Raw genomic sequence first — 11,380 nt, 5'->3', positions numbered from 1 at the left:
GACTACTATACACATGCGCATCAAGACTGTCACATGACACACCAGGAGCGACAGAATCCCCTATCGGGGGTAGAGTGGGGAGAAAATTTAAAAAACAAAAAAAAAGGCTAAACAAAAACTTAAAAACCATCAGCGTGAAAAATAAGATTAAAGTATTTCAATTTTGATGATCTTTCGATTTGACAACTTTTTCGACCTATACATTCACTGCAATAACAAAGTAAGAACACAAGACAATCCCTTGGGCTGCTTCAGTGTGTGTAACTGGGGTCTAATGTTAATTATTCATATAGATTTGCATTTCCGGGTCTTCCACATTTCTAACCTATGAAAAATACGCAGTTTGATTTCCTCCTTCGTATTATATCCTAAAATGCCATAAAATGTTTCATCTTTGTGGGCGCAAGTTGATTCTCATTCTTTCCATACTACTCAGCTCTACTAATGTAGTTTCATTGAATGGTGGGGACGCAGTGCCAGTCGCTAAAAATCAGGCCAGCTACGAAGGTTTGTATTTGTCTCAACACGATCGGCTTCACAATCTATATGCATTACGTAAGGTACAACTGCAATTACAACAAAAAGTATCATAAAGTAGAGTGCATGCTTATACTTGGCTCGTGAGTAAGGCAAGAAAACAATGCTGGAATTTAGAGACTACTATGTTTTGTGTTATGCTTTTCACTATTGTTTCACAGGCCAAGTAAAACCACATTTATTCGTGATTCTGCTATAAGTTTGACCAGGAGAGAAACTGCGATTGTAAACCCGTATTGTCGGCTTAGAATCGCAATAACCTGTGTAGCATAGTGTGTGCTCACACAGTTTATTTCAAAAAGAGATTGCAGGAACGGCGGAGCAGTTTTTTGATTGGGGGGGCTCAATATTGACATCGTATGGCAAGGGGGGGGGGGGCTGAGTTTAGTGAAAATGTATTAAAATTTCACAAAAAGTGGGGGGGGGGGGGGGACAAAGCTCCCCAGCCCCCCCCCCCCCGGTTCCGCCGTCCCTGGATTGGTAAAGGTTTTCTTGCATGTTGCGTACTATTCCGACAAGAGAAAACTAGCACTCCTTGATGCTATTTTTAGAATCATTTGATGCTAGCTATTTTTATCATTTGACGCTATTTTCAGAATCATTCATGACCTTTAGATCGTTTGTTTTTTCTTGCACGCGCATGAATAAGAAAACACGACAGTGTTGTATAGTACTGGTAGCAATAGGACAGAAGGGCGGAATTTATGCTGTTATGAGAGCAAGATAGATTATTTTACCCTTGTGAGTAAGGCAAGAAAACAATGCTGGATTTTAGTGACTACTATGTTTTGTATTATGCTTTTCACTATTGTTTCACAGGCCAAGTAAAACCACATTTATTCGTGATTCTGCTATAAGTTTGACCAGGAGAGAAACTGCGATTGTAAACCCGTATTGTCGGCTTAGAATCGCAATATAAACCTGTGTAGCATAGTGTGTGCTCACACAGTTTAATTCAAAAAGAGATTGCAGGAACGGCGGAGCAGTTTTTTGATTGGGGGGGCTCAATAGTGACATCGTATGGCAAGGTGGGGGGGGGGGGGGCTGAGTTTAGTGAAAATGTATTAAAATGTCACAAAAAGTGGGGGGGCTTTAGCCCCCCCGGTTCCGCCGTCCCTGGATTGGTAAAGGTTTTCTTGCATGTTGCGTACTATTCCGACAAGAGAAAACTAGCACTCCTTGATGCTATTTTTAGAATCATTTGATGCTAGCTATTTTTATCATTTGACGCTATTTTCAGAATCATTCATGACCTTTAGATCGTTTGTTTTTTCTTGCACGCGCATGAATAAGAAAACACGACAGTGTTGTATAGTACTGGTAGCAATAGGACAGAAGGGCGGAATTTATGCTGTTATGAGAGCAAGATAGATTATTTTACCCTTGTGAGTAAGGCAAGAAAACAATGCTGGATTTTAATGACTACTATGTTTTGTATTATGCTTTTCACTATTGTTTCACAGGCCAAGTAAAACCACATTTATTCGTGATTCTGCTATAAGTTTGACCAGGAGAGAAACTGCGATTGTAAACCCGTATTGTCGGCTTAGAATCGCAATATAAACCTGTGTAGCATAGTGTGTGCTCACACAGCTTAATTCAAAAAGAGATTGCAGGAACGGCGGAGCAGTTTTTTGATTGGGGGGGCTCAATAGTGACATCGTATGGCAAGGTGGGGGGGGGGGGGGGGCTGAGTTTAGTGAAAATGTATTAAAATGTCACAAAAAGTGGGGGGGCTTTAGCCCCCCCGGTTCCGCCGTCCCTGGATTGGTAAAGGTTTTCTTGCATGTTGCGTACTATTCCGACAAGAGAAAACTAGCACTCCTTGATGCTATTTTTAGAATCATTTGATGCTAGCTATTTTTATCATTTGACGCTATTTTCAGAATCATTCATGACCTTTAGATCGTTTGTTTTTTCATGCACGCGCATGAATAAGAAAACACGACAGTGTTGTATAGTACTGGTAGCTATAGGACAGAAGGAAATTTATGCTGTTATGAGAGCAAGATAGATTATTTTACCCTTTAACACTTTCCGAGTGTAAATACAGCCTTTTCAGAGCGCATGGCACGCGGGTGCGCACAGAATTTTTGAGTTCCCCCCGAACTGAATCTTTTCCCTAAGACTCTCTCTTCTGGAATCTCTTTTCAAGGAAAAGGAAAACCCTGTCCAGTGGCGGATCTAGGGGTGGGTTTTGGGGGTTGCAACACCCCCTATGAGAGCCATCGTGATTTTTTTTTTTTTTTTTTTTTCATGACAACACCAACAGTATCGCGAGTTTTATTAAAACAGGGGTGCCGAACACATTTCGCTCGCTTTTTTTTTCTATGCCATGTGGGACCTGAAACAACCATGCTCGCCTCCAAGCAAATAATCATTATCATAAGGCCTACTTCCGTTTGGGAACCCTGTGCTACTTTCCCGCCAAACAAGTACCTCAATCAATGCTACAAACCTCCCCCCCCCCCCCCCCCTCCTTTGAAAAAATCCTGGATCCGCCCCTGCTGTCTGTTTAATAGAGACTCGCCTTCTGCCCGGGTTAAGTTTTCCCTTGTAAAGTAGGGATAGCTAGGGATAACTCGCTTTCCCGGGACAACTTTAATCGGTTGTTAAATCTCTTGTTTAAATGACTTAACCTACCAAATGATTGTCTGTTGAATTGCAATGTTAACAGGTAAAATAGGTTCCTCTGTGTATATTAAGATCTGCCTATATTTTTCAGGCTGCATTCCAGTGATGAAAAAGACTACCGACTGTAAGAAGCTGTTCTACTGTGTTCCAGCAAATGCTTCACAGTTTAGAGTCCCAATCATACAACCCATTAAGTTTTCGTTGATAGGGGATTGCAAAGCCTTGTTGAAGGACAGACCGAGCTTACAAAAATTCAAGATGAAAGTTTACATCAATGGCTTTCCACGGCCGGCCGAAAAAAGCCAAATATTCGCTTACAATAAAGGAAAAACTTATAGCGGCGAATGGGGCGGAGGTTTCACAAATGTAGACATCATTAAGACTTTTCAAAACTTTGAAATTTACATATACCTGCAATGGGCAGCAGATGGACCGGTGACTCTTCCTACATACTCTATTTATTTAAAGTGCGAAATTGATAAAGGGACATCAGATTTCGCAAGATTTTGTACGTAACCAGAAGGGGGTTTTCAACCCTATATGAGGGACAATGGGGTTAGTAGTTAATTGACAATCGGATATGCCTACCCCCATTGGCACTCTCTGTTATGACCATGAGTTGACTCAGAATCCCTTGAGATCAATGAAATAGCCACCATAATACTGGTTGATTTAACGAGAGAAGCTAATAAATGAGGAATGCCTTGTTATCATCAACCAAGATGGTGGTTATGACGTAACATGCTCTATACTAGTATTTAGAATCGACATGAAGAAATACTCGTAGAAAACTCAGCACTTCATTACACTACACCCAACTGTAATTACAAGTCAGCCAGCATGATGTATTAAAACAAAACAGGGACAAGTTTTGCACACTTAGCTGCATGCACAAAATTTAAGATTATAGAATTAGGGTTAAAAGCAAAAATTACTAATGGCAATTTATAAGTTTGTGCCAGCTTGCATTGGTGCGGTCTCGTTACAGGAGTCAATTCGTCCCGCCTGGGACCTTCTGCAATATATTCAAAGCTTCAGTCTTTCGATAGTTTCAAAATATTTTTACTACTTGACGATATATAGCTATCAACAATGATCTATTATTGCTGGCTATTAAGAGTATCCTATATTACAGTCACTCTAATCATCCAGTATAGTCATAACTTTATTCATATATATATTTTTTCCTACTTTTCTATTTCCATTGCAATTGCCATGTTAACTAATTGCAATAACAAAATCCTTAAACTTATCTATAGTCCAACTCAGAAACTGAGTTTGGTCATAGTTAAGGCGACCTTATCAATGTGTTAAAAACAGTTAACGGCTGCTCAGCTCGATTAGCTTGCTATACTGAGCAGCTAATACCTGAATCTTGGTTAATTATACTATTGTAAATTATCTATCTATCAACTGTTATACTATTGTAAAGCTTAATTTGATATACATGTATATATGTAAAAATTGGTAATAAAGATACTTGTTGTTATTGTTGTTGTTAATTTATTACAACTGAATCAATTAATGATATAGTTCACAGGAAAAGGGTCTACATGGAATGATAATAATTAAGACTATTAATCGAGATACCAAACTTATCTCCGTCTGATATACAAGTGTTTCAGAAAACACAGTCGGTCGTCGGAGATCTGAGACCGAGTAACACGCCTCTCCAACTAGACCGTGTACGTTAGTCCAATTCTTTATAGAATAGTAATACTACAAGTAGTACTATGATCATTAGGCCAAAAATCCCCGCAGCTGGAAATAAGTAGAAATTGAAGATACGATCATAGTTACAATGAATCATGTAGATCCCAACGGCGTGTGAAATAAAACTGCAAGCGACTCCTAAGAAGGCCAGAAAGTACAACCAGTGCAAAATGGAACTTCGGCGAGTTCGTAGGGATTCTGTAGGTCTGTCATTTGCGGTAAAAAGAAGAGAGAACTCGTAGCTTATCAGCGCTATGCCAAAAAGCCACATGAAGCCAGCCGTTCCAAGAGCCATGTATGCCTGCAGTAGATATTCATATTTCCAATCATCATCATTAGTAAAGCAGGATTTACTACTATTAGACGGCAGTTGTTCCCCCTCGGAATTGATGATCCACGTAGGTGTGGAAAATTGAGAGGAATGTTAGTGCAAAACCCAGGCAAGCTGCAGAAAGTATTTGCATATCGACGGCGTAATGATCTTTTATATTAGGGTTGTCGTTGCTGATTTGTTCTCTGTCATCATTGTTTTCTGAAATCATTATAGCGGATAAAATTAAACTACAAAAAATCAGTTGTGATCATAGAAAAGAAACCATCCGACTGAACCATTGACCGACCAGCCGGCCGACCGCGGCGACAGACCGACCAATCAACCAAATCAAACGACCAACAACCAAACAACAACCAAACAACAACCAAACAACAACCAAACAACAACCAAACAACAACCAAACAACAACCAAACAACACCAAACAACAACCAACAACAACCAAACCAAACAACAACCAAACAACAAACAAACAACAACCAAACAACAACCAAACAACAACCAAACAACAACCAAACAACAACCAAACAACAACCAAACAACAACCAAACAACAACCAAACAACAACCAAACAACAACCAAACAACAACCAAACAACAACCAAACAACAACCAAACAACAACCAAACACAACCAAACAACAACCAAACAACAACCAAACAACAACCAAACAACAACCAAACAACAACCAAACAACAACCAAACAACAACCAAACAACAACCAAACAACAACCAAACAACAACCAAACACAACCAACAACAACCAAACAACAAACAAACAACAAACAAACAACAACCAAACAACAACCAAACAACAACCAAACAACAACCAAAGCAACACAAAACAACCAAACAACAACCAAACAACAACCAAACAACAACCAAAACAACAACCAAACAACAACCAAACAACAACCAAACAACAACCAAACAACAACCAAACAACAACCAAACAACAACCAAACAACAACCAAACAACAACCAAACAACAACCAAACAACAACCAAACAACAACCAAACAACAACCAAACAACAACCAAACAACAACCAAACAAACAACCAAACAACAACCAAACAACAACCAAACAACAACCAAACAACAACCAAACAACAACCAAACAACAACCAAACAACAACCAAACAACAACCAAACAACAACCAAACAACAACCAAACAACAACCAAACAACAACCAAACAACAACCAAACAACAACCAAACAACAACCAAACAACAACCAAACAACAGCCAAAACCAAAATACAGTTCCGCGTATACACGACATACAATCACACGCTATCAATACAAAACAGTATATGAAATATGAATGACCTTACGGACGACGATTTGGTTGTTTCTCATTTCAAATTAAACTATCTCTCTACTTTTAAACGTTTTTCAAAAATCAATTTGTTTGGTCAAACTAGTAAAATGCTCAAAAATGCCATCCTTTCCAGATCTCGAAGCCTACGAGATGTGCAGAAGAATCAACGTGTGTTATTTCGACATGTTCTTAAGGCCTTTGAAGGGATCCCATGTGTAGTTCACATTCAGTCTTCAGCCGTGTGTGCATTCAGAAATAATAATAGTAAAACATTTTTACCGTTTATCAGTTCCTCTTGTGACATTCTGCAGCAATTGATTACCAACCAAACCAGTTTGTATAAAGCTGTACCAGGAAGGAACCGACGCAGTTACCCAGTGACACCAGAGACTCACGTGACTACGTCTCACTAGACAGGCCTAAACAAGAAAACTAATATTCGATCTACTTCCCGGAAGCTATGATGATATGCAAGTCTTTTTTTTTTTTTTTTTTCGTTGGCTTTATTTTTGCCCCTTCTTTAATTTCTTTCTTTCAGTTATTTGTTTTCATTTTTTTTTAATTTTTTTAACAAACATAAACAACCAGAAACCTATCGTAGTTTAGTAAAAATTTACCCTAATTGGCCTTATCGGACTCACGCGCGGTTAGGCCTGACAAAAAAAGAAAAAGGTTCTGGGTATCTTGTTATTGGCACTTGAGTTGTTTTTATTGTTGTACTTTGATTCGTTTAATTCGTTGTAAATTATAGCAACTCAGACATCCTGGACAAGTTTGGATCGCGTGACTAAATTGCGTGACTGTCAGTGATACGATGAGTGTACGAACTTCTTTCTGGGCGACCTGAAATTGCATGAAGACAAGCCATTATGTTAGAGAGCATCATCCAAATCATCGTTGTAGTTGGGTTCTCAGTGTTCTTGAGAGTGTTTGCCAAAGAACAATTCGGTGATTCGAATGCGTCAGACAAAAAACCGTTAAATCAGTGTTCCTTTGAAGCAAATGAAGAAGTTATAATTAATCTGTGTACTTTGGAAGGAAATGTCATCCTTAATGTTTCTCAAAGGACATCCGCTGGGGGAAATTCGCCATCAATTAAAATGTGAGTATTTTACTATTGCCATCCCGTACCTAAGTATTAAATACTTTAATATAAGTTCAAATTCATTTATAAAAAGATTCAAACGATCTTTATATTAGTATTGTATATTATATAGCCATTAGATGAGCGGTAGCTACTGTGTTATATTTGAGGTTTTTATTTAACATCGGCTGTGTATAGGTCTACTGGCAACCTAACACGCTGTCCAATTTGGAAATGAATAGCGTATAGACTGATTATAATTTAGCGGCCCGAAGAATTTTGAACAAAAGAAACGCGTCAAACAAAGACCAATTTATTTCTTGCTCGATCCGTCATTTTGATATTCCAGGACAAAACAAACAAAGCCGACAAGAGAAAGCTACGCGCTTCCGGTTTTTTTTTCTTCTTTTTTCCTATTCATTTTATGCCTATCGTTTGAGATTCTTGAGCATGTCCCGTCATAGCCGCCATGTTGGTTGCCTATGCAAAGCATTCCTCGTTAAGTCAGTCTCTTGTTAGATCAACCAACATTGCGGCTGTTCCATAGTTATTCATCTCAAGGGATTTTTCGGTCATAAAGTTTGTACTTCAAGAATTGTAAGAAATAAAATCCGTTCGAGCCACTGTCCGGGACAGAAAAATGAGTTAATGTTAATGACGTCATGCACGACGCCATTAATATGTGTTCAATCATGACGTCTAGCTGTAATACCTCGCTCGTCGTGCGTGATAGAGCCAATAGTATTTTCTTTCTAAAGCCATAGGTATTACTGGATAAACCCTTTTGGTAGGATACAAATTGCGAAGGTACCTGATCTGTCGAGTACCAACTGCCCAATAAATTCCACGTCATGTCTCGTGAGCGAAGTAACATTCCAGTGTAAAGACAATCAAGATGGTGATGGCGTGTGTTTTAATGACCAACAAATCACGGCAGATTCATATGGCATGCTGGAAAATTGGACGCCGAAAACCGTATACCCTCCGGTGTCAAGCAATGGGAACGTGAAGGGATCGACTGCCTCCATCACCATGTACGGAAGACCTTGCTATTACTGCAGTGACTCTGATCTAAACCTGAGTACGGTGATTGGATTTTACTGCGATGAAAGAATAACGGTAATAAGTGATAGTTGAGTTAATAACGAGAATAGTCTAAAATCATTAGCCTTTTGGTGTTAAGGAAAAGGCAGTCAGCAAATGCCAGTCAATTTTTTACTCATATATTGGATCAAATTATATTGACATGATTTGACAAGTTTATTTAACACTTATCTTGACTCTTAACTTGGACAATGGTCACGCAACTGGTCGCCGAGCACGCTCGTTTTGGCGCCAAAAGTTCCGCCAAATCCACAGAAAATCCCGTCCCCTGATCAAACCACTTGGTTACGCAGGATAGCTAGAGCTTCTATGTCGTCTTAACAACATCAAATCATTCCATTTTTTAAATCTTGCATTTCCATCCACCATTTTTGTCAAACATAATTATCTGCGCCACTTTTTTTCAACAGGGTAAAGGAAAACCGATCATAAAACAACAACCAACCAAACACAATCCTGAAGTCTTGCTTCACTGGAACACATCTGCGGCTTGTTACGAGTTCATCAAAAATGAAAAATGCACTTTTCCCGATTTTTTTGAGACTTTCTGCAATGATAATGCTTTCGGCTGCAACTCCAGTCAGGTTCACAAAAACCATCAGTATAGTTTTCCATCGAGTAAAAACAGTTCTTTAAGGTAAGTTGATTGATGCAAAAGATCGAATTTTATATATCAATACGATCATATAAATATCACCGGTGGTGTGCGCTGCTAGTGCGCCGCCTGGAAAGATAGATGTATGGAGAAAGGAATGTAAGGAATGCAAGGAATGGAGGAAAGAGGAATGGAAGCAGGGAGGGAGGGAGGAATGGAGGGAGTGAGCGTTAGGATAAAGGAGGAAATGGAGAGGGAGACAGGGAGACAGGGAGACAGGGAGACAGGGAGCAGAGGATGGCGTGAGTCGAGTGAGGGACTGAGGGACTGAGGGAGGAAAGGAGTAATGGCGGGCTGAATGGATGTGAAGAGAGGGAGGGAGCAAGGGATGGAGCGAGGAAGAGGGGACCTGTAAATACAAAAAAAGTCAGACCTTCATCCAGGGACGTAGGAGCCAAGGGGGGCTAGGTATTGATAAATGATTTTTCCAATTTACATTTACGTTTTTACTACTTTTAGTTTCGTAAGTTCAAGTATTACATACACCTTTGGGTTTTGTGCGAGGGATGTTGAGTGTAACACAACAGATGACAAAAACGTTATGGTGAGTCGACCAGGGTTAATATTTTTTCTGTGAGTTGAATTGAACTGCGTTATTGAGACACGAAGCTGAGCCACTAAGTGGTGGTTTTTAGGTTCCTTCAAATAAAAACCTTAGAATGTTATCATCGATACTCTGAAACGACTTCGCGCACGACAAAGTCAAGGCACGACTAACTCAAGGCAAGACAAGACTACCTCACAGATCGAACCCTCAAGCAACCTCTGGGCTGATCTAAGTCAGGGAATGGCTAACTCACAGATCGAACCCTGAAACAACCTCTGGGCTGATGTAAGTCAGGGCATGACTAACTCACAGATTGAACCCTGAAACAACCTCTGGGCTAATCTAAGTCAGGGCATGGCTAACTCACAGATTGAACCCTGAAACAACCTCTGGTCTGATCTAAGTCAGGGCATGACTAACTCACAGATCGAACCCTGAAACAACCTCTGGGCTAATCTAAGTCAGGGCATGGCTAACTCACAGATCGAACCCTGAAACAACCTCTGGGCTGATGTAAGTCAGGGCACGGCTAACCGGCTCACAGATCGAACCCTGAAACAACCTCTGGGCTGATCTAAGTCAGGGCACGGCTAACTCACAGATCGAATTTTAAATTATGATTATTTTAGCGAGTTAGGTTTTTAGGGGGAGAAAACTGGTAAATACCTGGGGGAAAAAATTCAACTCACACCCGGGACCCCAGAGGTAGAGGCAAGTGCACGCACTACGATGGCAACAATACAATAACATATGGTAACAACAGGAACCAGAGCAGCAACAGCAGATGTATCAGAAGCAATAATCAGTTTAGTATGTGTCGACTGCAACAATAACAATGCAGCAATAACAAGTAAAAATAGATTGATAAATAATGAAAGAATTAGTGTACAACACATACACGTTACTTGTTGTCTTATATACATTTATGGCAAATTAGTTTTCTTATTATCTTTTATATTTTGATCTTTTCTTCGTCCTAGATATGTAAGAAGGAAGGTCAAGATCTCAAGCCTTTGGCGTATTATAACGATAACGTGGAGTTTATCGCAAGACCGACAGGCTTTGTTATGCGAATTAAAGAACAGTCAGGCGACTCTGTGAAAGCTGTTATCAGTTTTGAGTGTTTATCAACCGATGACATCAGCTTGACGTCTGTGCTGGAGGAGGATAATGTATTGTATATCAGAAGATAATTCTCTCCCTCTTTTTTTAAAATTATTTGTTTTAGTTTTGAAATATGTTAACTGCTGTGTCAGAATAGGTTCCAATACAAAAGGAAGGAAGGAAGGAAGAAAGGGAAGGGAAGGAAAGAAGTAAAGAAGGAAGGAAGGAAGGAAGGAAGGAAGGGAAGGAAGGAAGGGAAGGAAGGAAGAAAGAAAGGGAAGGAAGGAAGGGAAGGAAGGAAGGAAGGGAAGGAAGGAAGGAAGGAAGGAAGGAAGGAAGGAAGGAAGGAA

At 39.7% G+C, this 11,380-nt stretch overlaps 2 protein-coding genes and 1 long non-coding RNA gene across 9 annotated transcripts in view; 2 read left to right on the top strand and 1 right to left on the bottom strand.

Annotated features, from left to right (window-relative positions):
• The first annotated feature begins 318 nt into the window (after positions 1–318).
• On the top strand, positions 319–4,660 carry LOC116296218 (uncharacterized). The gene is made up of 2 exons (XM_031704213.2): positions 319–507; positions 3,263–4,660. The coding sequence occupies exons 1-2, from the start codon at positions 384–386 to the stop codon at positions 3,685–3,687; spliced, it is 549 nt and encodes a 182-aa protein (XP_031560073.2). The 5' UTR covers positions 319–383; the 3' UTR covers positions 3,688–4,660.
• On the bottom strand, positions 4,652–6,938 carry LOC148909794 (uncharacterized). The gene is made up of 2 exons (XR_016120320.1): positions 6,816–6,938; positions 4,652–5,416 (listed from the first exon to the last, which is right to left on the bottom strand). It is a non-coding gene; the product is annotated as an uncharacterized LOC148909794 (long non-coding RNA).
• Positions 6,939–7,287: 349 nt separating this feature from the next.
• Positions 7,288–11,380, top strand: part of LOC116296221 (uncharacterized) — a 15,929-nt gene continuing 11,836 nt past the window's right edge. For 5 of the 7 annotated variants that reach the window (XR_016120224.1, XM_089032787.1, XM_089032783.1 and 2 more), the window contains exons 1-5: positions 7,290–7,638; positions 8,379–8,739; positions 9,135–9,361; positions 9,839–9,923; positions 10,907–11,098. Coding sequence is in view for 6 of the 7 variants with exons in the window: in XM_089032787.1 (XP_088888913.1) it covers positions 7,406–7,638; positions 8,379–8,739; positions 9,135–9,361; positions 9,839–9,923; positions 10,907–11,098 (1,098 nt within the window). In the remaining variant the exon portion in view is untranslated. Of the gene's footprint in view, positions 7,639–8,378; positions 8,740–9,134; positions 9,362–9,838; positions 9,924–10,906; positions 11,099–11,380 lie in introns of all 7 variants that reach the window. The other 2 variants (XM_089032785.1, XM_089032786.1) reach the window with 2 other exon arrangements.

This window comes from Actinia tenebrosa, unplaced genomic scaffold (genome assembly GCF_029948245.1).
Source record: "Actinia tenebrosa isolate PJP-AT-01 unplaced genomic scaffold, QUT_ActTen_1.0 PGA_scaffold1__47_contigs__length_23844297, whole genome shotgun sequence".
Taxonomy (NCBI): domain Eukaryota; kingdom Metazoa; phylum Cnidaria; class Anthozoa; order Actiniaria; family Actiniidae; genus Actinia; species Actinia tenebrosa.
This window is presented reverse-complemented; position numbering and strand designations above follow the sequence as displayed.